At 34.5% G+C, this 26600-nt stretch overlaps 2 protein-coding genes across 2 annotated transcripts in view; one reads left to right on the forward strand and one right to left on the reverse strand.

The window, feature by feature from the left end:
- On the reverse strand, positions 1–25475 carry LOC138714853 (tRNA (uracil-5-)-methyltransferase homolog A-like). Its single transcript, XM_069847054.1, has 10 exons — positions 25320–25475; positions 24792–25041; positions 23737–23907; positions 22422–22568; positions 16347–16539; positions 15646–15773; positions 7802–8052; positions 5948–6179; positions 4013–4205; positions 1–1381 (listed from the first exon to the last, which is right to left on the reverse strand). The coding sequence occupies exons 2-10, from the start codon at positions 25011–25013 to the stop codon at positions 336–338; spliced, it is 2583 nt and encodes an 860-aa protein (XP_069703155.1). The 5' UTR covers positions 25014–25041; positions 25320–25475; the 3' UTR covers positions 1–335.
- A 126-nt stretch (positions 25476–25601) lies between these two features.
- LOC138714856 (lysophospholipase D GDPD1-like) overlaps positions 25602–26600 on the forward strand; it is a 30540-nt gene continuing 29541 nt past the window's right edge. The window contains exons 1-2 of the mRNA XM_069847065.1: positions 25602–25826; positions 26052–26094. Of these exons, the coding sequence (XP_069703166.1) occupies positions 25685–25826; positions 26052–26094 (185 nt within the window). The 5' untranslated portion in view covers positions 25602–25684. The remainder of the gene's footprint in view (positions 25827–26051; positions 26095–26600) is intronic.

Raw genomic sequence — 26600 nt, forward strand, 5'->3', positions numbered from 1 at the left:
GCAAGTGTGTCAGCCATTTTATTCTTGGTACCATTCAATATCAAATGGTAAAAAGTGTCAATAATTAAGATAAAATACTGGTACTTCAATACAATTTCACCACACCAAAGCCATTACATCTCTTGGAACTACTTGCTAGAATATCAAATATAAAATTAAAATGCAACAAATTAAAAAAAAAAAAGTCTGTAACATTCAAAAATCATTTTGAAGACAAGTTTTAAATAAATTTAAAATTATTTTGTTCTCAGACACAACACACCAAAAGAGAGAGTAGTAGTCGTTTCCAACTATGAGAGAACATAAGGAGGACATTAACATTCAAATCAGTTGAATTATCTTCGACCTCCACGACCTCTGCGACCCCTAGCATCTCTGTTTCCGCCCCCACCCCTTTTTGATCCTCGCCCATTACCAGCTCCTCCTGCGCCTTTCATTCTTCCAGGAGCCATAGCTCCATATTGGGAATAGAGATTAGGTGGTGGTCCAAATGCAGCGGCACCTACTAGCCCGCGGGTTAGACCTGCCCTGTAAGCCATCTCCTCCCTTTCCAACATGGCAGCAGCAGTGGCAGCCGGTGAACCCATCAGCAAACCATCCCCCATACCCAGACCACCAGATCTTCGAATTCCTAGTGAGCGTGGAGAGAAGGACGAATCTATTGCATCTTCTACATCACGACGGAAATCAGAATATCGACTCAATGTCAGTTCATCAGATGAAAAATCCAAACGTTGTGGACGTCGAGGAGCATAAGGATCCATCATAGGGGGGAAATACTCTCTCTCCATGAGAGGTGAGGGACCATAGCCATCCATGTACAAGTCTCTTGCACGGGATCGGATTGGTGCTCTTGGGAAATCTCGTACTGGAGGTCCTACCTGAGGAGGACCCATGAAACCCATTCGCTGTGGTATGAGGGGCGGTGCTCTCATATTGCCCATCGGCATTCCCATACCTCTACCTCTTCCTCCACCTCTGATTCCTCGTGAAACAGGCCCAGACACAGACATGCCTCCTCGCATCCTAGATGCCATTCCTCCACGCCCTCTACCCATCACGTTGCCTCCTTTCATTCCTCTACCGGTTTTACCCCTTGTATTCTTGCGTGAGGCACTGCGGGGAACCGGATTCTTGGCTTTTGGCAATTTGGTCGGATCAACTCTCTCCAAGAGAATCACCATCTGAGAATGCATGGTGTGCGGTGCCATATCGACTGGTATGGTTCTAACAGGAACAAATGGGTTGCCTGTCATGGTACTTTTACCAGCTGGGCAACAGAGGTCAAGAAAGTTCCTGATCGGGGCTTTGTGATTAGAACACACGTAAACCAACTTCTGAACACTATCCATCTTGCGGAGATGTGAGAGAACTTTCTGATCTGCAGTTCAAGAAAAGAAAAAAACATAACAGTTAATATTCAAATATCTGACAATCAGTTGAGAAACTACAATATTCAAAGCAGAATTACAAGCTAAAACAAATACACTCAAACATAATCCCATAAGAATATATAAAACAGTGTTTTTTAAATTGGTTATTTTACAGTGCTTTATCAACTACTATGGTTATCTAGTATCTGAGTAAGATAGCGATAATGCTGGCAAAATGAGTCCAGGGTCCAGCACCAAAAGTTACCCAACATTTGCTCTTAATGGGTTGAGGGAAAATCACGGAAAAAACTTCAACCAGGATTTGAACGCAGGCTCGCTATTTCACAATCAGGCATGCTGTTACTCCACATTGGTGGACAAAACAGTGTTATTAATGATAGTGAAACCTGTCTTGACCAAACACTGGACACATTTCTGAAATATGGTCATGAACAAAAGAGACTGCTAGACATTTTAGAATGTGAAAACTAGTCTTAATTTGTCACATGCCTAACTGTACAATACAGAGTATCTGCATTCATGTGCGTTTCATTTTAAGTCAACAAATAAACACAAGGGAACATTTTATATGTGGGTCACAAGAAAAACTTGTGGAGTGGTAACAGTGTTGGTATGAGCATTAAAATAAAACATTGTCACTTAAAATATAATAATATATGTTTGTAAACTACTGGTGTTTCATTAGTCTTTTTTTTTCACTGCTAAAACTGAACTACTGCCACTTATTGGGTTGGTGTATAAGTTCGTAGCAGTTTTGTTTCGTGTATTGGTACTCCGGTTGCTATGGGTTTTATTTACCGATTGTCATTTTTTATTTGAAGTTAAATTGTTATGCTTGAGTTTACATATTGAAGTTTTCATTTTTGCAGATAGTGAGTGGAGTCGTGGATGCTAGAAAATGTAGTGTCAAGTGAAACATTTCCGACATATTCTTCTTTTTGAGTTCAATACAGGGGCAAAGCAACCAGAAACATTTGCGCCGTGTTTGGAGACAATGCTATCAGAGACAGCATTGTAAGAAAATGGTTTTCTTGTTTTAAAGAGGGTCGTTTTGACATTAGTGACACTCCACATTCAGGAAAACCTTTGGGTTTTATGAAGACCGTTTAAACACATTAATCCACAATGATTCACATCAGTGTACCCGACAACTGACAAATGTGATGAACTGTGACCATTTCACCAATGTGCGACATTTATTGCCACCAACTGAGATGTCTTGCACACCTAATCCAAGAAAAACGATCAACAAGACTGCGTGAAGTGATGTTACTCCAAGATAATGCCGGTCCGCACTCTGCTAACCTGACACAAAACACTATCCAGGAGTGGGTTGAGAAGGCATTCCACACCCATCTTATTAACCTAATCTTGCGCCCCCAAATTTTCACCTTTTCTGCTCTCTATCAAACAACCTTCAAGGAACTTCCTTTCCAGATGAAAATGTGTTCCAAACATGGCTTGACGATTTCTTTAACTCAAAACCACGCGATTTCTACAGGTGTGGAATCGAAAAACTACTGTAGCATTGGCGGACTGTTGTAAATAGTGAAGAATATATTGTTGATGATTAACTTCTCTCTTATGTGCATCTGATGTGTTTAATAAACTTATGAAAAATCGCTATAGAATTATGCACCAACTTAATAAATGATGGGGCAATTACATATTCCAATAATGTACAAATAAATTGTTTTTTTATTATTAAAAAAATTGATCAAACTCATTTCAATCAAGTCTATGGTGGAAATTCATAGAAGAAACCTCCAGTTTTCAAATGATGGAAATAATATTCAGTGACAAAATGAATGTGAAGGACCACCCTTCAACTGCTAGGTCTGGACCAGTTCTATCTGAAGATACAAAATACTGGCTTAAAAATGTTAAAAGAGAGGATTCATCATATTGTAATCTAGTTTCTTAAAATAGTGTCTGTTTGTGCAAAGTGCGTACAGTATAATCTCACTGAAGATCAGAAAAGAGACGTCCAAAACTCCTGTCATCATAAAACAATCATTCACCCATTGTTTCAACAGCATCATCACATGTAATGCGAGTTGGTAAGACACTAATACTTAAAATAGGCAGCAGTCTCAGTGTGGAAACACACACATTCTTCATAAAAAATAATAGCATTTATCCTCCTTTCACAAGTCTTTTCTTTGATACCAGAATAATTTTTTCTGTTCTGCAGTATGAATGTTCCAAGGATAAAATGTAAATGTGAAAATAAAATGTATAGTAAATTAGGTGGTAATTGCATTAAAATAATTTCTATTTATAATTCACGGTAGAGAGATTGAAATATGTGTTGAGTCACGAGGTCTCACAGTTGATTTCCAAAAATCAGAATATTTGTCAGCAAACAAACTCTCTAATACATATAAAAATATTTCCTGATAATTGATGTAAATTTAATATTAACTCTACTACAAAATGGACTTAATGAAAACTGCAACTGACCCAGAATTCTGGATAACAGCAACATTAAGTACTACACATGAGCATTATGAAATTATCTTCATCTTCGAAAATGCAAACACACAAAACACAGAGAGAAGTATAAGTGCTATGCACTTCACAAATGAAAGAAAGATTAGAGAATAAAAATTACTCACTCAATCCTGTTCTGGGTGGATCTAAAATGGGCACAACATTTTTCCCTGTAATTTTTTCACATAAAGATGGAAGGACATCTTCTACACGACCAGCAATGAATTCACAGTTTGTGATTTCATTTTTTTCTGCATTCACCTTAGCATCATCCACATTTTGCTCAAGATATTCAATTCCATAAACCTTACCACATTTCTGAAAAATGAAAAATCAAGAAAAATTACCAAAGGAGAAATTAATGCTGATAATGGATTCAATCATTCTTCTGCCTCTTTTAAGGATTTCATTTCCTTTTATGAGAGTATGAAATAATATACTTCTTAGTACATACGGTATGTCCAGCTATATCACTGTCTTATACAGGATTATTCGTAAGTTCGCAGAACATTCTAAAGTTTAATAACAAATAAAGTATGAACCAGATCATGGTAATTGATATGCTGATAGAAAGAAAAACTCTCCAAGTTTTTTTAATAAGAAAAGTCTGCTCTTGGTTGCCATGATTTATCGCTAAGTGGCAGTAGTTGTCAATAGTGGCAAAATGGCGTTTACTAAGCATGAGCAATCATTTTGTGCATTGAAATAACCAAGGACGTCGTCCGTTATGACTGTGCAGTGACGATTTCGAGCGCAATTTCAAAAGACAGCACCAGTTTTCAACAGTATCAAGAACTGGTATGTGAAATTCCGTGATAAATGGTGTCTGTGCACAGCTCCTTGGCAAGGATGTCCGGGACCCAGTGAAGAAACAGTGAATCGTGACATTTGCCACAGAGATGAATTGAATGCACAAGACGAGATGACGCGTTAATGAAGTGGCCTCCACGATCACCGGATTTAACTCCGTATGACTTTTTTTGTGCGGGTTTGTGAATGATATTGTCTATGTGCCTCTCCTCCATGCTGATCTCCAGAAATTTCGCCACCAGATCACAGCTGCCATGGCTCTGGTCAATCATGACATGCTGGAGCATGTATGGGGCAAGATGGATTACCGCATGAATGTCTGTCGTATCAGCAAAGATAGACACATTGAGCATCAGTGAGGTATGTAACAAAACTTGGAGAGTTTCTCTTTATTTTAGAGTAAAATAATTTGTTACCTGTTGTGTAGTTTAGTAGTTATGAAATTTTAAAATGTTTCAGACTTATGAATAGCTCTGTGTATGTCCAGCTATATTATCATTTAATTACACAATATATACACTATATCTGCAATAACTAGGTATAACTAAACAATTTTCATATCGTTTCTGTTATTAGATACCTCAACAAAAGTGTGGAGTAATAATTTACAAGGGATAAAAATTATTGTGAAGAATGTACGTGTATTATTCTGTTCCACAACAGAACACAAAAAGAACGTTATTAGTTAACATTATTGTAAGCTGCTTCTTATTCTTCAGTCTGTTCTGCTGTTAAGCATTGGGTTCGCCTCTCTCCGTCCATTTCATCCATTTTTCCTGGTCATAATCTATGCACTTGTTTATTTTTACAACAATTAGAAGCAATCCTTTTGTGAATCACTGTGATTACCCATCACTATCAACAAAACTGGCGTCAACATGTGAACCACATGTCCAATCAAATCCAGAATCACTAGAGCAAGTTTAAATTACCAACTAAACAGTAAAAAAATCATTGGTTCACCCCAGAAAACATGCACAGAAAAATTCTTGTAGACTGTAACAGTTCTTTCAGAACTAAAACATAAAAGGAAAATGATGATAAAAATAGGAATTGCAGCCTGATAATATAGGAAATTCATGACATAAATACTCTAAAATTTTGACTGGACTCTGGGAAAGGTATAAAAATTAGTACCATCCAATCAAAACTGTGATGTCCGGTATCACTATGTCTAACCCAAACATGATCAGACTCTATGCAGCAGAATATCCATGATTATTACACAACATGTGTTTACTGTTACACACCTTCGCTATACAGAGACCAATTCCTCCAGTACTACAACAGAGATCAAGTACAGTTGTATCTTCTGTTGGTTCCACCAGATCAATGATGGCAGAGTATAGCACTTCAGCACCTTTGGTATTCACTTGGAAATAAGATGAGGGCGAGATCTGGAATGTTAGGTCCAACATGTCTTCTTCCAAGTGATTTTTTCCATATAAATGCTCCATTTGAGGAAGAGGAACACCAACTAGCCTTAAAAAAAGAAGTTACAAAATATTGGAAATATTCATGAGGAAAATAAAATTCTGAAAATATGTCCTAATACCAGTAGTTAGAGAGAAATTATGTGAGGGAGAAATTACGTGAGTAAATACAATATTATTTTTTTACTAAAAATTATTATATTTCATGTGCAATATTCCCACATGAAGTGACTCACAGATACTAAATATATAAACACAAAAGGACAAAGATACTGAAAATTTGCATTTCCGCGAAAAAAAAAAAATCAATTATTTTGCAGCACTGTGGTACTTTTAGTAATGATGAAGTAAAAACCTTGCAACATGTGCCCAATTAATGTCACACACAAAATTTTGGATCCTCCACTGCAATCATCTAGTACCTACAGTTATAACTTCTAGCTCCAGCTAGCCATCTTCAACCAATCGCAATAGTAACAGTAAAGATATCCCCTCACACACTACAGGGGCCATGGAAATTCTGCTAGGAATTTCAAGGGAAAAATTGTTCTGGGACTGGATATCGATCCCGGGACCTTTGGTTGAACGTACCAACGCTCCACCGACTGAGCTACCAAGGAACAATTTTTCCCTTGAAATTATTCAATTCTGCTTCAAAGAGAACTTTACTTGAAAGCTAGATTTACATAATATATACGTTACTGTAGGTTCGTTAACAGAAAACCACAATTCCAAGTCACACAAAGTTTGTGGGTTTTTGGCGTCTTGTAAGCCGAGTTATGTGGACATAAAGGGAAAAATTGAGATGGTGTCGGGTGAAGTTCCTGGGTAGCTCAGTCGGTGGAGCGTTGGTACATTCAACCAAAGGTCCTGGGATCGATACCTAGCCCCGGAACAATTTTTCCCTTGAAATAATTAAATTCTGCTACCTGAAAGCTAGATTTGCACTCCCACTAGTATGTGAAAATAGAAAAGTGAAAATTTATTAGCAATATCTAACACAGATATATATATATATCTATATGGATACTACGTAATCAGTTAATAACCAGATACAACAAGAAATAAAAACAGTAACTTTTAACACTAATACAAAGAGAACATTAATACACAAAAAAGTGTCTTGACCAAATAAAGCTGACTTGCCGTAAGTCATGTTACCACAGACTTTTCTGCTGTCTGTGACTGGTAACTGCAATTCTGGTAGTTGATAAAACTTAAGGTGGAAACAACTACACTTCGAGATGAATGTATTGGAACTGTGAATTTTATGGTACAGCACTCAGAGTATCATACGCCAAAAACAATAGTTTATGAGCTCAGTGATTCATTATTGTATAGTTAGTAGTTTTACTGATGAGTGAATTACTAGCAGTACAGTAACACAAGCTTGCTTTCACCCACAAGAGTGAAAAGAGTGAGTACACTGTGCCACATCACGAATTCTTTTCAGAACCATATACTAGTCGAAGACAGTACCATGCATCCTACAGTTTTCACCTTCACTCCTATTATTGACTAAGAAACACAAATATCTAACATGGTTAATTCAACATGCAACAATATGGATGAAGTATAACCATTTTAGCTCAGCTCTGAGTCCCGAATTCTAATTATCCTGCACAAATATCGAGAGAAAAATATATTAAGTATGAATTATTTTAAACTTACTTTTCAGTAAACTGTTGAAAATACAGGGACGAAATATTACAAGTCTTTCCTGCTCCTTTCACAAAATAATCCTTCAGATCATTCTTCAGTCTCATGAGTTCATCCTCCGTAAGAGATTGAGGATGTGCTACTACAACAACCATCAACTCATTGTTGGATGTCATTCGCACCACCAGGTGTCTCCAATATCCTTCACCCTTCTCTGCCATGAAGGGAGGCTTATCTGACTTGCGCACATATTCTTGGAACAGCTGCATAGTTAATACGTAACTTGATTAACAGTGTAATATTAAAGAACAAAATCTTACATAAACATATTAGTAAAATATATTTAATATATTACTTATGTTACTAGAATTATTCTCTTTTACGAAATATCAAACAGCAATACGAATTAGCACAAAATGTAAGATAATGTTAATTATTTGACTCAATATGATATTAATTCAATCATTTGGTTAACAATGTAAACAATCAATACCCAATAAATTAATGTATCTACTACTAAATATGAGTATTCTTTCCCCTAGGTTTTACTAGACAATATACATTCAATGATTGGCACTCGAAAATATATCAATTAAGGTATTATGTTACAGAATATATATGTTACGGAGATTTTTTATAGTTCAGAAATTATGCATAATTACTAAACACTTTGACAACTAACACAAAATGCTCTTATAAAAAAAACGCTAACCAAACATAATGCTCTCATACTAAAACACTTTGGAGCACTATGCGGAAACAACTAGCATTATATTTACTGTATTGGTAAAGTTGGTCACCGAACCTTGCATTTTGATTAGGATATAAATTCACTTATTGCAAATATAATAAGAAATTAAACGTATCTTTAAATCAGAATCAAAATGTTACATAGTATTCCACTTAATTTTTTTTGTTAAACTTGAGAGAATTCTTTTTGTTTAAAGAAGCCCCAGATATTGGTACAGAACTGTCAATAAGAGTAATTTAAAATAGTGATCCAATTTTGGATTGAATAGTACTACACAAACCAGTGAAAATTCTGTATTAATAAGAGCTCTGCATTCCAATACAAATAATCAACCAAGAGTCATAATTAGAAGGCGGATGTTGACGAAAAGTCATCTTATTTTTTACATTAGGATGATGCTTATTAATATAATATATCCTTTCTATATTAATATCAATGTACAAACGTAATTTTTCTTATATTGCATTTTTTGCAATTTTTTAACTAATAGGTCATTTTTATATATATATTTTTTTTCATTTTTAATACTCTGAAGAACTTTTAGATCATTTGGAAAGCATTTTATTTTCTTCTTTACCGAAGGTCTGTTAAATCATTTTCTAACCAAATAGGTCAGTAGTAATTACCTACTGAATAAGTGAATAATAGTGAAGTTTGAGTTTTATAGATTGGAACAGACTCTAAAGTCCATCCCTCATTCCACAATGAATGCACGCTGCATCCACAATTTGTTTTGTCATTCACAATCCCTCATCTGGAACATCTGGTAACAAAAGTGAAGTGCAGGAGGAGGAGGAGACGGAGAATGAAGGCACTGACATGGACCACCCCTGATTGAAACACATTGTAAACCCTCATTAAAATCTATCCTTAAAACCTTCATTTGTTGCATGTTCTTTTCCTTTATCTTAGCCAAATTCCAGGAAGTTGCCTCCTCTCTCCGAGATTTGAAGGGCAGTCATTGACTAATTTTTAGTTTGTGGTGTGAGTACAGTGAATAATATTTAAATGCCATTTTCTTTTAATTTTGTAATTTTGCCATTAGTTTAAGGGCATTTAATGATCATTTTAAGTAGATTTTTAGGTCATAAACATCCGCCCCCTAGTCATAATATATGTATGGTTGATTGGTCACTGAGCAGGCTGGCTGCCGCGTGTCCAGACTCCGCAGAAAGCAAAACACTCGAAGCATCATAATTGATCGGTTGGTCTCGGTCATTTAAAGGGTATCATAGACTGAAAACTGCCTTCAATCAATTTGGTTACAGTATGCGCTATGGAAATGTTAAACTGCCTGATCTGCCTTATCACCTGATTAGCGGATCTAGAAGGTATACAAGCTATCAGTTTGAATGAAAAATTACAATAAACTATTTAAATAATAATAAACTAATACACCAATAAAATAAAATTTTAACAAACTATGTTGTCTATAAGAATATGAATATAAAGTATAAGGCGCACTGAAAAAGATAAAAAAAAAAAAAAAAAAAAGTCCGTGTTTATCCTCTGGTTGAACGGAACAGTTATAATATTTTGTAACAGTGTTATATTCATAATGTCACAGGACAAAAGTAAATACATTAAAGAAACCAAGGAGGAAATTCTATGTAAGACTGAACAAATATTATTAATTTTAAAACCAAATCGTGATTTATTCCACTGATTCTTTTAATTTTGGAATAACTTCAGCACGAATTTTGTTTGCTCCATCCTTGATATTCTGTGATATGGTCGTTGATTATGGAATAATAGAATCTGCATCTACCTTATCATAAGTAACTCCAATGTCCATCATTGTCTGCGATTAAGCATCTCCTAATATACACTATTTTAAACATTTTAAGGAAAGTGAACATGTAGATTTGGTTTATTTTTATTAAATACTGTGACTGAAATAGATTATGTCTGCTTTTGAAGAAATTTGAGACACATCACAAAATGTCTGTTCCTTTTATGCAATCACTAGACATCGGATTTTTAGGCACTAAAAATTGCAGTTTTAGGCGCCTAAAATAAGCTCAAAATTTGTAAAATTAGGCTCTATTTTAATGAAAATAGGCATTTTAGGCACATCAAGGTATCATACTTATTTCTTTCACTGAAATTTTTAGTTATACACTAAAATACGCACAAAAAAGTATGTTTAAACATTAAAAAAGAATACTATATTATATTTATAAACAGAGCTGCACAAATTTAATATATTGAAACTAATGAAATAATGATTATTGATATCAAGATTACTCATTTTAAGTTATTGAAATTCAGTTCCATGCTCAGACTTTATTATAATTATCTGCACAGTACACCACCAGAATTTTCTCTAAATTCTCCACAGTTAACCTTTGCCTTTTGTCACTGAGAATCATTTTGAAAGCAGAAAAACTTCTTTCAACCGAAACTGATGTGAGAGGCGCAAATTTTAAATTAGGTACAATAGAAACCTCAATACTTACTGGAACATTTACACCTAATCCTAATTGTTGTATTGCCGTATTTCTATCACAAAGTTAGTGGGTTCGAACAATCAAAATTTTAACGACCTGCAAATACTTTAACTATCGGAATTTAAAAGGTTAAAGTGTAGTGGTCTTAAAAAGAATTATACCTCAGGATAGCTCAGTCAATGTATAAATATTATAGGCCTACTCATTAAAATTAATAGAATTTATATAGCCTATTTCAACTATTGTTACATACCTGTTTGCTACAAATCTTGCAGAATATTATTTTTCCATCATAAGTGAATTCTGAATATTCTGTTAGCCATTGCCGGATCAATGTAGATTTTGCAATTATATTTTTCGGCATTATCGCGTTAAACTTCACAGGAAAACGTCCTACCGCTCAAAACTTCTCAACACAAATAAGGTGAGGGAAAGAGCAACTGTTAACGAGCATTCAAATGAACCGTTGTTATTGAGATTCAATTGGACAAAAATACAAAGTTCCACTTATTGTTGCATTTCCTGGTAGTGTTAACACTAGGAGGGCCATTCTTTTAAATATTTTGTAACGGTTTACCCTACTAATTCGCAGTTTTACGACTTTTCATAAATATTTCAAAAACACTCTTTCTCCAAAAATTGTGATTTTATGATACTCTGAAGGGCAGTACAGCTAATCGGTTTCAGACCGAAAACAGTCATTTTTATAGTATAGTATATCTCTGAATCGGTAGCAACACATGTTGTGATTGTTGCCTGCTTCAAAACTAAGGTTGGTTCTTTGTCGGCATTTATGCCTCCAAACATGTTAAATTCGGTGAAATCTATTGCGAGTGTCGTGAGATTCAAAACATTTTGTTTCCTTTATCAATGGTTTCATGGTCGGTGTGAAACAAACTTTCCACTTTTTAAATGCCTTAAATTTCGCAGTGAATGCATGTATAAATTATAAAAAGTAAGAGTAAAATGCGAAACTTTACACTGAGTTAGGCATTTTTAGGCGAATATTAACAAATTAGGCTCTAATAACCGTTTTAGGGCATTTTAGGGCACTATAAAACTCTTTGAATTCCTTTCAATTTCCATGAAACACAAATATTAATAATTATTTTTACTTTTCTCCTAAAGAAACAAAATAGGCATTTGCCCTAGAATCCGATGTCTGGCAATCACATGTTTATTAAGCTACATTAAACATTTTCGTTACTGATATAATGAGTTCGACAAGAAGGATGCTGAATAACAATTACTGATATTAAAAAGCATTATTTCATTTAACAAAATGCGTTATTTAAAAATTATGTTTCCTTATTTAAATGTTCAAATACTTTCTGCTTATCATGCTATCTGAAATAAAAAAAAAGTAACCTTCTTACGTATGCTGTTTTAGGTACTAGGCATTAAAAGGTGATGTAATTGTAGTGCAACAATCTCAAGCTCTCGCGATCGACAGAGCAAATGTTTCAACTGATTGGTTATAAATTCTCTATTGCATGAGCTTGAGTGAATCATTTCCCCTACTACCTTCTCAACAGCCGAAGACCGATTGGTGAGCTCTGGTTGGCTGTTTCCATAAGAATGCAGAGGTCTAATTAATAATCAACTGGTTTCGGTAATATCAGAGACAAAGATAATGAAACAGGGATGATCCTGATAGGGGAAAGTTATAACGCAAAATCTAAAGTCCACAATAATGACAAAAATGTGTGTTCTAATAGTGGTGTCAAATTTTTTGTTAAGAAAAGTACTACTATTTCTATCTATATTATAACTAGTGAACAGATTTCTAGTTTCGTACCTATTTTGTTAGCTACGTCCTAGATGTATGTTATTTAGATAGCTCTACATTTCGTGTACACAGGATCCCCCTATTAAAATTCTATAGGACCTGAAACACCTAAATGAACCATAAATTCCTATAAATGCCTAAAAATATGTTTGTGTGTAAAAAGTGGCTTTTTAGTACTTTATATTTAAAATAAAAATACTGGTTCTAAAAATAAAAAAAAAATGTTGAAAAAAAGAAAAAAAAAACTACAAAAATGCTATTTAAAATGTAGAGGATAGAAACAAAAAATCCTCTTACAGACAAGTTCATTCCGTATTGGTCTAAGAAGTGGAGGGAAGAAGATTTTATGTAATTTCATCCCGGAACCAAAGTTTGTTTGGAGAAGTCCACCCTGTCATAAAAGGGGTGGTAAGTTATTCAGGTTAGGTGAGAGCTTACAAATTAGTTTTTGCGTCATTGCACATCCCGTTATGTGAAATGAAACTGACCAATCAGCAATCAGTCTCTTTCACTGGAATATTTACTAAAATTAAAATTATTAATAGCTAATTTTATATAAACTCCTAAAAGTTCTAAATTGGATTTTATAAAGTCCCAAATATTTTTTAGCACCTAGAAATCCGTTCCCTAATTATAACATATGAAGAGAGAGTAATAAACACACCGGTACACAACATGTAATTTGACAACATACCCAATCAAAATAAATTATAAACCCTAATCATTAGCCAGAATACCTGCTTGGTATTTGAAAATAGTCATAATTTCAAGTGAATCTGATGAACTTAAGTATTAATAATATTCACTGAATTACAGGAGAGCCTCGATTATTCATCTCTAGTTTAATCATTCTGCAAATAAACAATAGTCACAAAAAGAAGATGGTTTCTAAGCAGTGTACAAAATCAGGTAATCACTTATAAACAGGGACCGTATTTTTTGGTGAAATAAAATGAGCGATTTTGATGTCATACCTGCCACTATTTCGGTAGATATTTTGTGTTATAAGTTGTTAATTCGGTGGGTATTTCATGAAATAATTCGTCAATTTAATGCATTATGTTATGCTTAATATAAAACTTTTTCTTAACACATCAGCATTGCCAAAATCAGTATAAACTAAGTATGATTTCTACATTGTCCACATGAAGATTTGTGTGATAGTCGGTGAATCAAACAATTCACACCAAATTCATTGCAATCCTCTACTAATTCTCTCAAAACCTCTTCGAAAAAAAAATATAGCCTCCTATGTGTAACGTAATGCAGTGAAGATTGAAGAATGTTGCTACAGTCGACTACAGAATTCGATCTTTTTTCAATCGCCAAAGAGAAAATACAGAAATATTGGCGTTACTAAGTGATTGATAAATTGACTGAAACAAAAGTTACAAACTTTTTTTAAATAATATTGAATAAAATTTTGGTGCATATTTCGTAATTTTTGTGATTGAGAGTGTACGTTCTGTGATTACTGATGTATTTCGCACAATAATCCAAACCTCGCGTTAATTCGCGAGTTTATTTTGCTTAAATATGGTATTTTACGTAACAAAGGAAGTCACTGTGGAAAATTTCGCATGTATTGCTATTACCAAAAAATATGGTCCCTACTTATAAATCACTCTTTTCTTCTTCCTCAATTATCCTTACTGAGAATATGTATCTAATGCTTACCCACTTCACTTTACGTTATTCGGGTTCCACATATTGTGGATAGATGGCAAGACTGTGACTCATTTTTCTAGTTGCATACCACATTGGCGGGCCACACTGTACATGATGTGTATCTGTGGAAAGTTATGTCGTGTACTAGAGTGAATATATGTGTAAGTGTCTGTGTAAGTGTAATGTATGGAATGAGGAAGGGAAAAGGGAAAACCCAGTGCTGGCATGTAGCCTACTACTGTCGAATAGCACCAAGGTAGTCGCCAGGCTTAATGTCCCTGTCCGACAGACAAATCACTATCAACAGTGACATATGCCTTCTCGTCATGTGCACTGGTGAGAGATTTGGAATTTAACCCAGGCATATTGGTGCACAATCAACTGACTAGAAATTGTGCTCCGCCATCTCTCCTAGACCCTAGATAGAAATTTTACATGAAAATTTCTGACCCCACCAGGAATTGAACCTGGGCCAGCTAGTCTGGAGGCAGACCTGCTACCACAGAGCTAAATAAAAAACTTTCGCTTTCTTTGAACTATCCTTAAAATTTAACTTTGCACTTCCTCCTTTGCTCGAATATGTTTCTGACAATCAGTAAGTTCAAAATGAACATAAATAAAATCAGTTGTTGAGAAGTGCACAAAAAAGTAATTGATGTTTTAAAATATCTCACATGGTACAAGCTGGCATAAAACTGATAATACAGATTATATGTTTTCCAATTAACTGTTCATTACATCCCATCCATTAAAATGGATAATCGAGGTTATACTGTATTCAGCAATTATTCATGAACACCGTCAATTATACATAATCCCCAATTTTTTAAATTGTCCGTAACATATACACATTACCAATCAGTACCTGAGCAGTTAAGTGAATTGGGATTTTAACTACAACAGGACTTATCAGAATACAGTGAAGCAGAACAATTTAAAAAAATGAAGTGATTTTGTCTGGGTTGGATGCATGCTTTGAACCAATCCCAAACACTCACTCACAAGCTGCATTCCATTTCAATACTGGAGTTCCAGCTTCTGCCCCTAATTTAGTCATTAACAGCAATAACTAACGCTGCCTTCTCACAAACAAATAAAAGACAGTCCTCCCTCCACTTTTTAAGTTATAAAATGAGATCCCACCGTGCAACGTCTCAAAATAACGGAATCACGGCTGTGGTTCTCGATAGTTGCCTACCTTCACAGCCTCTTTCATTTGATCAGGCAAATGTTTTAGAGAATCTGCCGGTCCAACCCCAATTGAGCCATCCTTGTAGTTCTCCAGACGGCAACCCACCGTGCGCTCTTGCGTGTCGGGGTTTAGTCCTAGACCGTGACAGTGTAAGCAACCACGTAGTATAAAAAACTACAATTATCAGCTAGTGAGCAAGAAACTCAGCTGACAAGAGAGGGCTAGACCGGACTTGGGTAAATCAGGACAAGAAAATACAGAACAACAATGCAAATAATTAAGGACACAGCATTATCACTGTGCTTACATACACAACACAAAGCACAAGTAGATAATGATTGAAAATATATACGGCCACATAAAAGAGAGCAAAGTTTCAAAATATTATATTCTAGATATATTAACCCACAACTGGGTACGTTTTGGAAAAGGCTAAGTATGCTAAAATAAGCATGCTCTTCTTCGAACAAAACTATTCTGCATCTCTAGCAAATGTGGCTGTTCTCTCTTTCTAGCATACAGATTGTAAGTTATCTGTACAATGAAAGGAGACATATACAATTATAATACACAAGTAATTTAGTTTCCCAACAATATTTAGGATAAATAGAGGGAATATAAAATGCAATCCCTAAGTTCAAGGACTGTTCAAATATTAATTAATACAGCAAAGTTATCAAGTTACAAGACAGCTGTAGCTTGCTTACCGACTCTGAATTCACACTTATTACGATAGGCATCAACAACAGGTGAAGGTCTAATCTCATCCAGTTGGAATGCCAAACCATCATACTTCTCACGCTGCTGCTCAGCCCAACCGGCCAACTCGGGATTGCGACGCACAACCAGGTCACCCAGACGAGACACCATCGCCTTCAGCTCCTCAGTCTTCTTCTTTAACTGAACACATATTATGCACAGTTACTGGAAATTCTCAATTTAATGTCCAGGCTATTCAGAGGTGACTGGTAATGTGACATAAGTGGGAAACTGAAACAGTGAGAGAAAATCAATTCCACATTCACTCTGTCTACCACACATACCTCAGAATCTGCAGAGAGTGGATTATGGTCCCTTCTGGGCACTATTCCACAAAAGTATGGTCCAATACATTACACTGTAACTAACAGTTATTAGTGGAATTCTGTTCCATAAAGGTTTCTTGTACATTTGTACTTTATTACTCCATTCTTATAACAGTACAAGCGATTTTTCATTGTTCTGTTTCATGTAAGTATTAGACTCGTATTAGTCTGTTGTAATTTGTATAGATTTCCCTACAACTGAAGAAATGCTAATAACTCCGAATACCAGCGAACTTTTTGTATAATTCAAGGAAATAGTTGACTGAAAATGTAGCCTAGTAGTAAAAGTGAGAATACCTGTGTATACAATAGAAGAATAAATTTCCATTTTAACTCTGTAGTTAAGCACACAAAACATTTTAGATTAAGGCTGGTATTCATAGTCGACACTTTCGATTAAAGTGTTCTTTGGAAGATGCAAAGTATCACTTTTCTGTTGCACAGTCGACACTTTGGTGTAAAGGAACACTTTGAGTGAAAGCGTACTTCCGACCACACTTTGAGCCAAAAGTGACGCTTTGTAGAAAAATGGCGGACGTCTTGGAGGTTGTCGAATTATTTATTAGAAAGTGCGGAAGAGATGGCACAATTAGTGGACAAAGTACAAAAGCGCTACATTAGAGATAGGCCTAAAGACAATACCGTGAAATTTTATAATGATATAGAATTAAAAAAAAACGGTTCCGATTTGATAAAGAAACTTATTGAGATTGCTTATACTTTCGATGATTGGTTGACAAAAACGAATAATAGAGGTTTGCCAGTGCCTCCAATAATACAGTTATTGACTGCACTAAAATTCTATGCTACAGATATGTACCATACATTAATATATATAATATTATAGTTCAGGTATTTGTGTAGTAACATTCGTATATTTATAACCTCAATTCGATGAAGTGATATGTAGGTAGATATGCCTATATAACCTATTTTTTTATTACTGAAACGAATTTTTTAACTTAAATAATATTAAACTAACTTCAATCTAATGTAGGAATCTATCTTAAATTAGCACTGAGAGACCTCACGATTTTGATTTTTGTTGACTACCTGTATTTTGAGATAAGATTTATCTTGATGTTGATATAATCATTACTATTTGATACCGGTAATATATATTTTCACGCCAGTAAGCAATACATCTACTGTCTCTAGTTCATGTGCAGTCATAACCTCACCATGAAAAGAGATCTCATACTATTAGGCCTATTTTGTTTTGAAGAGCAGGCAATAATGGAAACGAGAGAGAGAAAATAGTAATAATAATATAATAATAATAATAATAATAATAATAATAATAATAATAATAATAATAATGTGTTTATTTCATTCTTTTTTTACTTCTATTCACTATTCACGAAAAAGACAAAAATGAAAATAAAGGAAATAACACGATATATCAATGAAGGAGATACGTATAAAACCTAACCTAACGATATAAATTTAATTTTATATATATATATATATATATATATATATATATATATATATAATCATCATCATATCAGTCACATATTAGACCCTACAGGATCTGTTACGGTCTCATGCCAGCGCTTTCGTGGTCTTCCCAATTTCCTCTTTCCTCTTGGTACGTAAGTAAGAATCTGTTTAGGCCATCTGTTTATATATATACACGCACACACACAAAACTTAACCTACTTAGTCCAACTTAACCTAACCTATAAACTAATAGAAGATATGTACAAAATCTAACCGAACTATACAAGTCAGTGGAACGGATACATACAAAATCTAACTTAGTGACATAAATCAATGAAAAAGATATGTACAAAACGTAATCTAACTATATAAATTAATGGATCAGCTATTTACTGTACAAAACCTAACCTAATTTCACCAGCAGTAATCACTAACTATTTAATAAAATGTTATATATCTGAACTCCTTTCATAAACGACATAGAATATGTTCAAATCCAAGCTCTCAGACTCATTACTGGCGGAATCAAAACAACTCCAATAGATTCCATGAGATTCCTCACTAATATTAACAGCATCAAAATGACAATAGAAGAAAAAGCACTGATTCAATATGAAAAACTTGTCAGATTACCAGGAAACAATTGGCATTCATACAGTCCTCTCTGTAGATTGGAAACTCAAAAAAGTTTCATATCCATTGTTCAAGAATTAAAACAGAAAATCAATATCCCGAATGTAAAAGAAAACTTACAAATTAAACCGAACCCTTTAACTCTATTAAATATAGAATATAATCTAAATTTAACAGAAGAAATACTGAAATCAGAAGTAAACACTGAAATACTGAAACAATTGTCTTTAGAGACAATTAATATTAGGTACCCTCCACAAAACTGGCTTCATTTATACACCAACGGATCCTTGATCTCCAGAGAACAAGGTGCCGGTGCAGGTGTTAAGTGCTGTCTCTTCTTACTTTATAGATCTCTTGGATAAGTAACAACAAGTTTTGATGGTGAAATCATTGCAATAAGTGAATGTCTCAGGAATCTTCTATGCCACATCAATAAATTTAGGAATGCAGTTATACTATCAGACTCCAAAGCAGCTATTCTATCAATCGTCTCTAAACACACACCTTCATCTCAAACAGCAGAAATAACTAAAATGCTCTCTCAATTAATATCACTCAATAAAAGAATTGTATTCCAATGGATACCATCCCATTGTGGGAATCCTGGGAAACGAGAATGCGGATGCTTTAGCAAAGAAGGGCAGCACTGCTACTTACAGACCTGTTACTAAATCTACGTATTACTCTGTGAAGAGATTTATTAAATCTACATACTTAGAATTCAACAAACAAAATTTGATAACTCAATCCCAAGGAAAAAATGGAACTCTCTGCATCAAAATCCACAGTTAATTCCCGATTTACCACGAAAATCGTCTGTAGCTGCATTTAGATTGGCAACAGGCCATGATTGTTTGGCCAAACACCTGCATAGAATTGGAATATATCAGTCCCCTAAATGCCCATTGTGCAACTCAAACCAAGAAATGGATTCGGAACACCTCAAAATCTGTGCTTCAGTGGCTGGTCATCATAATACCTTTGAAAAATATTGGAGTGCAAGAGGTCAAATGACTTTATTGTCAAACACCTGGCATTAGAAAACAACAACAACATATCTGAACTGACTGAAATAATCTAAACTATCGGCAACAAAAACTAGAAACTGAAATAAAACAACTTTAAATATATATTTTCTTTCTTGCACGATCAATTAGGCTCCCAATTCAAATCACAAGCATTGTAATTTGTAGGTTATACGTCATTAATTTGTTATTGTTTGTTCACTTGTTTTGAAAGGCATTGTGGGACATTTGTTACCAACAAAATTGTAACTCTACACTTTGCTGACATAAAGTAACACTTTGTGAAGTGCACTTCTTCAATCGTCTATGAATACCACTAATATGAAAGAGCCACTTTCGTCAAAAGTGTCAATTTGCAAAGTGGTGATATGAAGTGTCGACTATGAATACCAGCCTAAGTGTACTTGAAGCAGGAGGATCTTTCACTACCGTTAGGCATAGATTAGAACATCCAACGAATCGAATTAAATCATTATTAGCTAAATGTCTGTTACTAAGACCATGTCTCAAAGCTCAAGTCACTTTTCAGCTAGTATAGGCAGATAATTTTTTATACTTCGTCTATCTGCAGTGGCGGTCTAACAATGTGCGCAGTTTGAAAAGAGGTTTCGAAATGAGGTCATTAACAGTGCCATTCGAAAGTTTTCTCTTTTGCTGAATGATAGCAATTGAGAGGATCATAGTCATATTATTATTATTATTATTATTATTATTGAGAGGATGACAGCAACAAAAATGATGCTGGAACATGTGGATATGACGATGATGGATGATAATGATCCTAAGAGAAAGAAAATGCAATTTATTATAGGGCAGACTGAAAGGAAAAACCTCTTATCAGTTTTGTCCACAACAAATTCCCCTGAATCTGTTATATTTGCAGCAATCTCTCCAATGTGAAAAGCTGATGCTGTATTCAACTATTGGTGCATCAAAATATATGTCAATATTGAGTTTTTATTAAATTGATCAGTTTCATGAAGTAAAACCTAAATAATATATTAAAAGAAAAAGTACGTTTCAAATGCAGGAGCCATATGATACAGAAAGAATCTGACTACAAAGATTTAGTAAGGAAGTCACAATTACACCTTGTACTATATGACAAATGAATCTGAAAACCTTGACCCAAATAGCTTAGCAGTAGTGTTACTCTGTCCTTCACAAACCTACCCCTAACCACTCACACCTCACCCTTACTCAGCTCATTACAGAGGTCTAAAGCTCCTGACAAGGGAAAAGATAAGGACACCAAAGAAATCTTCGAAGTTATTGTGAGTAATTCTTATAATAAATTTGTTTTATCACTATAGTCGCATCGCTGTTATTTCCGGCATGACTCGTCTTTGCTTACCCCTTAGGTAATGGTTCTATAAATTTTAGGTAGGTAGTACGTTCGCCATTTTTGTTCTTTCCTTGCAGAGCTACCAGACGAGGAATCTATTTGTCGCACTGTTAAACATTATCATGTCGTAACTCCTATGATAATAAATCAAACGCACTGTAATTGAGAAAATTTCCTCATGTGCTTTGTGCGAATGCCAACAAAAGAGCCAAAATGGCGGGCGATTATATTAAATATTTATCGAGCCTTAGGAAGTGCATAACGTAATCAGTAGCAAATCAAAAGACGCACAAGTTTAAATGTAGCTGACCAGCAATGTGATTGGCTGCTGGGAATAAAAGCAACGGGACTATAATTATCATGTATTTTACTAATATTATATAGAGATGCATACATACCACGCATTCATAAGTGACACGAAAAGTGGAAGATTTAACAAACTGGCAACCACACTCTCACTAGATAGTATCTCAGTTTGTGAACTACATATATAGTCAGGCTCTGGGAGGAGGAGGCGGTTCAGTACAAGGACAGGTTTAGGAGAGGAAATTGTTGCAGAAAAGGAAGTGGAATCAGCAGTTTTGTTCACATATTTCCTGCTCCGTTTGTTCTATAGTAGAAGAAATTATTTATAAAATTAAAGAAATTGCCCTTATGGCCCCTAAGTCATCTAATCAGATTCTGAAATATCATTTATATAACAGCAACACATAATTTCTATTGTTTATACTTATGTTATAATGTACCCAAAATTTATTTTCGTGTTCTTGTTTTTATTATTTATTTGAAATCATTACATTGTGTTAGATATACTTTGTCATGTTAGGCAGACCAATCTAGTGCTAAGTTTGGTAAATTAAGAATCTTTAGAATGGAGAAAAATTCTCTCCAGCACTGGGACTTGAACCCGGGTTTCCAGCTTTATGTGCTGGTACTTTATCCACTAAGCCACACCGGCATAAAAAAATGAGAGGGATTCAATCCAGCATCGGAACTTGAATCCGGTGTGGCTTAGTGGATAAAGCCCTAGCATGTAAAGCTGGAAACTCGGGTTCGAGTCCTGGTACCAGAAAGAATTTTTCTCCGTTCTACCGATTCTTCACCACATGGAAATTCAGAATTACTGCACTGAAACTCCATATGTACTTCGGGACATCATAGTAATTTTGTAAATTAAGTTACGAAATTTATATTATACAACTAGTATAAGAACAGCTACTAAATATTCAAACTTCAACAAATACATACCTGCTCTTCATATGGAATGTTGTGATAAGGAATGGTGACCATCAGCACCCTCTCATCTACAGAGAGATCCAGTTTTGCCTTCTTTGCATCACTGTCATCCCCAGTGCTCTCTTCTGGTTTGCGTTTCTGTGCATCAGTAGTGAGTATCTAGATAATAGAAATTAGTAACTGCAAATAAAAGTGTCACAAACACTTAATATTTGATGGCAAGTAGGTATTTAATATCCTTTTCAGACTGAAGAGGCCTCACAGAGATGAGATAATTATATGGTATGTAGGGGAATAGTGGAATACAAGTGACAAGAGGCAAAATGGGATATTCAAACTTTTTTACGATTGCTCTATGGACCACACATTTCATGATCAGCTTGGGATTAAATCCCATCTGCTGACTGAACTACATATGGCTGAGATCTTCATGTTCGGGAAGAATTCTTAACTAATGCCTTTGGGACAAAGTAGAACTTCTATTTTAAATGTTTCTGGGGACACAGAAGAATTATTAACCTTAAATGGGGTTGATACTAAATAGGAGTTTGCTATTTTTGTTTAAAAAAGTTGAATACTTCCGCAAAAAAAATTTAATTTATTTGCAAAATAACTACAATAAGTAAATTATGGGTAATACTGTAAAATAAAGTATATAACATTAAGAGGAAGCTGGGTGCCACTCAAGTTGTCTTCTTATCATCTCGGATATCTTTGCGTTCGAATTTTTTTCAATTTCATGAATTAAATTATGCATGGTTTGATTATTGTAAGTTTTCTATTGAACAGAATATTGGATTGATTTATGATAGGTGTTCTGAAGTTGGTTTAAATATTAACACAGTTTGATTACGATTGTGGTTTTGAATTTTGTTGTGGCAGGGTAATATTTCTTTTGTGTACTGTTTTAACTTTTTTTGTGTTAGGTAAAATGTTAAATTTTTCATGTGTTTTTCATGTCATGTATGATTATTTTATTACACTATAGTACACGATATGTGCAAGTTTTATTGGTACAATTAATTTTTTGCCATTAAGGGGGCTACTTTACTTAAATTTGTATAGGCCTATATTATATGCTACAGTTTTCATAAAATTTGTTAAGAAAGTAAAGACTATATCAGGTATATATTAATCCAATAAAACCACCGTATAGGTTACAAAAATGTCTGTGACGTCAATGACATCATGGCCATCCATCGATTCTAGGAAATTACACCAATATTTTTTTTAATAAAACACACCTACTAGAACAAGTGCTGTATGAATAAAGGATTCAAAATAAAGAGACAGAGTATAAGCATATGAAATACAATACCGTACATACATTGCAAGTCAATGTTTTCTTTCTCCACGTGTATTTATGAAGAGCTTTCAATGCTTTCTGCTGCTCTTCCGCAGTTCCAAATGTTAAATGAAGCCATGGATTGCCTCTCTTTGGTGATCGGATATAGCTCAGAGCCAAACCAAGTTCTTCTTTCACTAATTTCTTGAATTCCTATAATGAGAAAACAGCGTGGTCTAAAATATTAAGAAGGATAAATTGCAATAAAGAGAACGCTAGTAGGGGAAGTTATCTCCACCCATATAAAATGTGCATTCGACACAACACTCACGTATCACGTAGAGTGCCTAGTGAGCTAATAGGGGGAAAAGTGGAAGGGGTGGTGGGCGGAGCTTCTACGTTCTGTTTAATGCGATTTTCCCCAGTAGAATACACCAGTAAAATTTGATATTATAACCAGAGTATATGGAAAGTAAAATAAAATGTTAGGCTATTAAAACACACATTACTTGCCAGTCAGTAACATAATACTGTATGGTATTATTAATAAAAAAAACTTTCCTACTTTTTCTACCGCTTAACTACGGCATACAGTGTTTGCTTATATGAAAGTGAAGACTTACTTGCCCCGACTAAATTATCTCGTGTTTTTTCATAGCTTCTTTATACAAATATAAGAAAATGTGTCTGCAATGGGTTACGGCTAGATCTCGGAAAATTTCTATCTCCAGCCTCATTCAAAATCACCTGAATTATCTTCCGACGCCGAATAATCTCTGCATTTGAAAGTACTGTTAAAGATAATGTAATTAAGAAAAACCCAGTGTAAATAATTTTACTGCTAACATTTTACATGAATTTATTGCACGTGGATAATAGGCCTACTATCCGGAAATAAAGTGAAATTATCGTAACTGTAAACAAGGCACACTTGCCTTGTAAAATACATTTAAAACATTTAAGAAACAAGAAAAACCATGGCCCAACCGTAAAACAAATCTTTTTTTTTTATATAACTTTATTCACTTGCAATACGATTACCTTGCCGAATGTGACTCATTCTACAATTATTACACATTTATCTCAATAAAGCTTACCCCCAAAGGATAAAATCTTGGGAGTCCGCTAACTTTTACTTTGAAAATTCCAGATTTTGCCGGTCCTTTCTCTTCACCGTTCACTTTATCGTCGTCGCCGTTTACTTTATCGTCGCCGTTCATAATGGCATCCTCCGGTTCCTGCTTTGTCGCCACCTGGTCTCCATCTCCATCTATTTCCATAGCTTCTTGCTGAGGTGCATCATTCACCTTCGCACTCATCTTATTTGTCCAAATGGAAACCTAAAATCTAAATTAGGTACAAAAATGCATTCCTTTTTACAATATGGAATTAATCGATACAGCAAAAAGCTTCGGGCAGAGGCCATTTCTTAACTAGGTTAGGTTTTGACAGAAACGCTAGTCTCTTTGTCATAGAGAAGCCGGTTGCTTTTATATCTAAAACTAAGCTCTTGAATTGAAACAAAATGACAAAATATGAAAAGCTGACGTTGTACACACATATACATACATATTTAATCACTTTCTATTTGATTGTAAAACTTTTAAGACGAAAAATAAACTTACCACAGAACCAACACCGTACACTTTTTCACACAGACAATCGCCACCGCCCGTCTGACTGGGAGCGCTGATGTCTGACAACCGAAGTAGCCACAATATCGATCTGATTAATACTTGAATTTATAAAGTAAATGTCTTATGAGTTAACATGCAAGATATAATCATATTTATTTTATTTAAAAATTTATATTTTATTATGAAGAAGCTTAGTAACAAAAACCACTGCTTCTAATTGGTAGTACGAAGTTTTTTTTTCCTTCAGGTATTGCGCATGCGCACATGATCATTATTCATTTCAAGTTTGGCGCCCGTGGGGTGAAGACGTATGAAGAACGGACAGCGACAGCAGTTAAACATACGAAGTATATATGTGCAGTGTTGTGATAATGGTGTTCTTTGCAATATTAGGAGGATATGTACTCACATCAGTTTTATTTTTCAAATATCCTAATTTAATACACAAGAGAAAACAAATAAAATTTAAATGTCGCCACATAAGTCATCGTGGTGGTGAGTCTGCTATACAGTAGTTATAAACACAAATGTAAATATTGCAGAACATGACTTAATATAAACAGGGTAATGTTTAATATTACGGAACATGAAATTCAAGATAACATCATTAATATTATTAGCGATGAAACATTGTTCTTACGTTACAGAGTATAATATGTTGATGAAAGAAACAGTTTATTATGGGCTTTGAAGTTAGTAATCTATCAATTTCTTTCACAGGGGCTGGAGAAAACTATGAAAACACAATGACAGCGTTCCAACGGTAAGTTCTTCCAATAGTTTTTACCATAAACTATAATTTTACTATCCTTCAATATGGAACAGTTTATTTGAAGTTATAGAAACATATAAACATTATGCTTTTCTTCAAAGGCTGATTTCCTATACGTATTAATATAAGAACCAGGTTTTATCGATTGTAAATTACCGTATATGCTTAATATAAATCTTACTAGGTGGTTATAAGCATGCTGTAGTAAACTGAGAGTATCAACTAGCAAGTCTTCCTACTTTTAATGTTCACCTCATGTTGATATTTCATAGAGATTATTTGATCTATTTGCCTTCACTACCTCTGTTGTTATTTATTATTTTTTTTTGTCATTTTTCATGTTCATATATTATTAGGAATAACGAACGCCGTGGGAAAGTACAATGTATTTTGCAAGTCAAGTAAGTAATTACGTATGCGCAGTTAGTTGAAGGCCAAGTATGACAGCAGATAATTGCTTTGTAAGTTATTTTCAATCACAGTAACTTAACCTTACC

This window comes from Periplaneta americana, chromosome 15 (assembly GCF_040183065.1).
Source record: "Periplaneta americana isolate PAMFEO1 chromosome 15, P.americana_PAMFEO1_priV1, whole genome shotgun sequence".
In the NCBI taxonomy this organism is placed as follows: domain Eukaryota; kingdom Metazoa; phylum Arthropoda; class Insecta; order Blattodea; family Blattidae; genus Periplaneta; species Periplaneta americana.